Raw genomic sequence first — 4,458 nt, 5'->3', positions numbered from 1 at the left:
AAATCGCCTTGTAGAAGCCTACATTGGCATCGCGTGCCAATAAATGTGATTATCATTACTATTTCAAAGTTTAAAGCTGGTCACCCGCTACAAAAAAAAAACACACCTTGCTGCGCCTATTCTTTTAATATCACGTGGTGCGTGCAGAGCAAATTCGGAAAGATTCCATGCACTAAGTGTTTGAAGTACGCACTAGGGACAGGATATCGCAATCGTCTTCAGCTATTAAAGGCGAAGCTTCAGGATCCGCCAATTTTCGTACTGCTTTCGGCTTTCTTCCTTTTGTATTCTACCTTGCTTCCAGGATTGGCCAACTTTTGACGAAGCGTCGACATCTTGTGGTGACACAATCATACGACGCCGTGTTATGTAACGTCGCAATCAAGTCATCGTGAAGTCATGGTGACAAAAACTTTGGCTATTTGAAACGTCATGGTGTGCCACACAGGGACGTCATTACGTGATGATGTTTTTTTGCAAGACGTATTGTTGCCACCAAGGGTCAATTTTTGTGCTTGATGAGGCATAGTGGGCTTTCGCATTAATAAGTTTTTTGAGCGTACGGATGAAAGTTGACCTTCATTATGGTTGAAATCGGGTACTTAAAAAATCGCGCCAACGAAATTGTAATACCCGGTTTAATACGTATCACTGTACAACATTCGGTTAATTACGTATCACTGTACAAGCTCTCACATTCAGTCCTAAAACACTCATTCGCATGTGGCCCTTTTTTACGCCTTGGCGGCGGCGGCGGCACGGGCCGGGTAGAATTCGGCAGCCTTCTGGGCCTCCTCGTCTCCTAGAATGGGGGTGTCCTTGTCCTGGAAGAGACGCTCGTTGAGGTAAAAGAAGTCCTTGGCGCTGCTGCAAGGGATGGCCTCTTCGGTGAAGGCGCATGTGAAGGAAGCCTGGTTGAAGACGGTCTGGTTGCCGCAGGCGAAAGCGTGGTGCTCGTAGTCCATGCTGCCGTCCTCCTTGGTCACACCGCGGCACACGTGGAACACCTGGCAGTTGGTCTCTACGTCAGCGTAGTAGCCGTCGCGGGTGCACTGGAAGTTGGACTGGACGGCACGGCCGAGCAACAGATCGACGCCGTCGGGAAGGCTGACGGCCTGGCGACGAGCCTGAAGGGAAAGACAAAAAACACAACAAACATGGAAACTCTTGAGCTATAGCTGGCGCACATTTCTTCATGTCAATATCACCTATACGAAATGACCAAAGCTATCGTTTCCTCGTACAATCAAAATACAAAAAAAACTTCCGTTTCATACCTTCCATAGAAATTTTTCAGGGGCTCATGACACCATTACTGTTGGCATCGCATGCAGAAAATTAAGTCGCAGTAAAGATGATAGAGATAACAGCATGAGTTAATGATTCTGCAAGAATTCTAGAAATGGTTGTAATGGCAGTTTATTGCAAGTTTTGTCACTCCCGGCACATTATGGGTGTCTTTTCATCTGCTTGGTGCCAAAGCTCGAGAACAAATTGCTATAAAAACTTGTATATTGCAATACTGTAGAACAATACGACAGTACTCGACAGCAAACACTTTATTTACTTCCTGCATTGGGGAGACTATCGAGTCTCATATCGGTGCGATGCACGACTCTAATAGTTGATTCCAAACAAAACTGTGTTTATTTTTTCTTATGCACAGGGTGTTGCTACCTTAAAGAAATCGATAATGAATGCTAATATAACAATGCGGAAAACACTTACCCGTGGGACAGCGCCGACCACAGTGGCTAGAAAGACATTGAGTGAGAATTAATTCATGGTGTTGCTAAAACAAAGGAGTGTATGCGCGAAATTTAATGCGAAGGTTACGGAATATTTTCACCTCTGATTTCTTTCCTGTCAGATAAAATTGCTTTATGTACAGCCCATAAATTACTTACTGGCGTTACATGTCCTTAGTTTTGAATGTATTAGCGGTAATATCCAGCTGCAGGCAAGGAAGCCATGAAACAACATAAAAAGGTAAAAACGAATAGATGTTAGAATAAAGTTACCATGCTGCATAAGTTGTGTACCTTAAGTGTTTTCTGGCAGTGCTTACATAAGTACATTTTAGAATCGTTGGAACTGATTATTTTTAACTGTATGAATGCATCAAGCTGACGTACCTTGTGTCGTAAGTCATACTTTAAAAAATATTTTACCTCATTGCATATTGTAAGTGATGTTGCAGTACAAGTGCTCCATGGTCATTTGATCAATGAAATGAATCACTGATTGAATTAGGTAGATTAGCAATCCAAGAATAATTTTACTCGAGGTAGTGCACTACCAGTGAAGAATCTTTTTGAGGAGCCCAATGACATAGACAAGAGCTATATCGCCAGTTTGATTGCACGGCTGAAAGTGAGTTTTGATGTAAAAGCTTGGCTATCCATGTTTGATTTTTTCATTCAAACTTCATTGTTAAGGGTACGTAAGGTTTACCCCTAAATAAAAAATGCCACAGCAGTATTGAGTAACCGCCAGAAGTGGGCATCAAAGGTGAGTTGCAACATTCTGGCAGTGAAATTAGTTCATCAATGCAATATTTTTTTAATTCAAGTAATCCGAACAAAAATTTACGAGTACTACATGCGTACGCAATTATTAGCAGAACAGCAATTATGTTGTGCTTCACTTCATATAAAAATAAGGGGTCTTACAGCCATAGTAACCACATTGTCCGGTACGAGTCATTGGACATATGCTGAAATGCCTGGTATGCAATTCAGTGCTTCATCGGGACTGAATGGTGCTTTCAGTTACGCTGTTGTTAAACAACGTTCCCTATATTGTCTGTCGTATTCGTATTAGATTGCAAAAGAGTCGACGATCATCTCTACGCGTACGAAACTTACCCAGGAGGAAGAGAGCAACAGCCTTCATGGTTCTGGTTCATGGCCGCATGCAAAGAAAGATGCATGGCTAATAAGCAAACAGTCTTCTTTTCACCACACATTTCAGAAATTTGCGAAGAGTATTTGTAATTACCGAAGCTGTCGTCACTAATCGTTCGCTCAAAAATGAGAAAATGCGCTTTTTCACCGGAATTGTACTACGAGGTTCCTGAAATATCAAACTTGATTGACTCGAATTGGCGCTAAATAAGAGTGGAACAATGTGGTACACGAACACACTCGATATAACTGCAATTTTTATAGCGAGGAAGCAATTATGTAGGAAAATTTGCAGTTGTTTGTTCAGTTTATATGCTGTGCCGTGACTTGACTCACTGACTACCCGAGCAAGAGGGCGTTAGAAGTGGCGACGATGGCAGCAGCAGGCACCGGTGGGTAAAATAAGTCAGCGGCGTGGGCAAAAATTACAGAAGGACCATAGAATCCAGGGCCACAGTGCAATACCAGCGCATGGTTTTTACTAATGTCAGTTGTTGGCTTGGGAATTCTCTACAAATATTTTTGTTTATAAATGATTGTCTGCTCATTAACACGATAAAATTGCTGTATTTTCAATGATCGTGGTTAAAAAATTAGACAGGCCACGTTGCGTCGCACTTAGTGGTAGCAAAAACGAAATGGTGATCACGACTGAGCATGCACACAAGCTGATCCAACAATATTAGTGGGATCTAAAAGGACACCATTGCCTGGCATGAACTTGCCTAAGGAGTTCTTCCGAAAAGTTTGGTAATTAGCCATCACTTTTTCATCACAGAATGTGTTATAATAACACGCGAAAAAGGCAAGCCACGGAGTTATGCCAGCGTCTGAGGTTCTGTTGCCAGGTTTCATGGGCATTTCCAATAAACCAGACTACCAGAAAATCGCACCAAGGCGGTCAGCTTCAGCACAAACAGAACAACCCAAGCGGTACCACTCGACAGCTTTACATTGAAGAAGAAAAGTAGCATTCCACTGTCACATCCACAGGAAGAACATCAGGCGCATTTTCGCTGCAAGTCTTGGAATGACCCTTCACTGTCACAAGGTTTCGGTTGTGGCTATTAGAATCCCACGTGAGCAGACGACTCACCTGGTGATCTTGTGTCTGAACGAACTCGACAACGAAACACCCAGTGAGTAGTTCCTACTTATACCTGTCTCTTTGCCCTCCTCTACAATTTTCTCCTCATCCTTTTAAATCCAGTCTCTGGTATTCATTGGAACCCGTTATCTTCGTCCGGCCCGTCCACCTGCCTGCGGCTGCATCTTCCAGCCTTAAGCAGTGGGCAAAGCCATCTGTATCCCACACATACTAACTGGCTGCTTCTGAGAGTCAAAGTTAAGACCAAATTCTCCGTCGAAAGGGGAGCCCATTCGCAAGTGACCTCATGAGAAAAAACTGTCACGTAGCAGCTCATCCTTGCGGACGCGCTCTTCGGCAATTATCTTGCAGCGTGCCGCATTACTTCGCGTGGTGTACTACTTTAATACAGGTATCGAATCGTGTGCAGCCCTCGACCCTGCCAAGCACGTTCGCGTAAAATGG

At 43.4% G+C, this 4,458-nt stretch overlaps 1 protein-coding gene across 1 annotated transcript; it reads right to left on the bottom strand.

The window, feature by feature from the left end:
- Positions 1 to 620: 620 nt before the first annotated feature.
- On the bottom strand, positions 621 to 4,065 carry LOC119169460 (U-scoloptoxin(01)-Cw1a). The gene is made up of 4 exons (XM_037420522.2): positions 4,003 to 4,065; positions 2,868 to 2,899; positions 1,729 to 1,754; positions 621 to 1,127 (listed from the first exon to the last, which is right to left on the bottom strand). Exons 2-4 carry the CDS (start codon positions 2,893 to 2,895, stop codon positions 735 to 737), a joined length of 447 nt encoding a protein of 148 aa, XP_037276419.2. The 5' UTR covers positions 2,896 to 2,899; positions 4,003 to 4,065; the 3' UTR covers positions 621 to 734.
- Positions 4,066 to 4,458: the final 393 nt, after the last annotated feature.

Source organism: Rhipicephalus microplus, chromosome 2, assembly GCF_043290135.1.
Source record: "Rhipicephalus microplus isolate Deutch F79 chromosome 2, USDA_Rmic, whole genome shotgun sequence".
NCBI lineage: Eukaryota > Metazoa > Arthropoda > Arachnida > Ixodida > Ixodidae > Rhipicephalus > Rhipicephalus microplus.
The sequence above is the reverse complement of the archived record's forward strand: the minus strand, read 5'-3'. Positions and strand labels throughout refer to the sequence as shown.

What these genes read in the sequence shown, in the direction of transcription:
- LOC119169460 (XM_037420522.2), bottom strand. Translation starts at nt 2,895, where the DNA reads ATGAAGGCTGTTGCTCTCTTCCTCCTGG. An exon ending in TGTTGCTCTCTTCCTCCTGG is followed by an intron (nt 1,755 to 2,867) that starts GTAAGTTTCGTA and finishes ATGTCTTTCTAG; the next exon opens with CCACTGTGGTCGGCGCTGTC. An exon ending in TGGTCGGCGCTGTCCCACGG is followed by an intron (nt 1,128 to 1,728) that starts GTAAGTGTTTTC and finishes CTTTCCCTTCAG; the next exon opens with GCTCGTCGCCAGGCCGTCAG.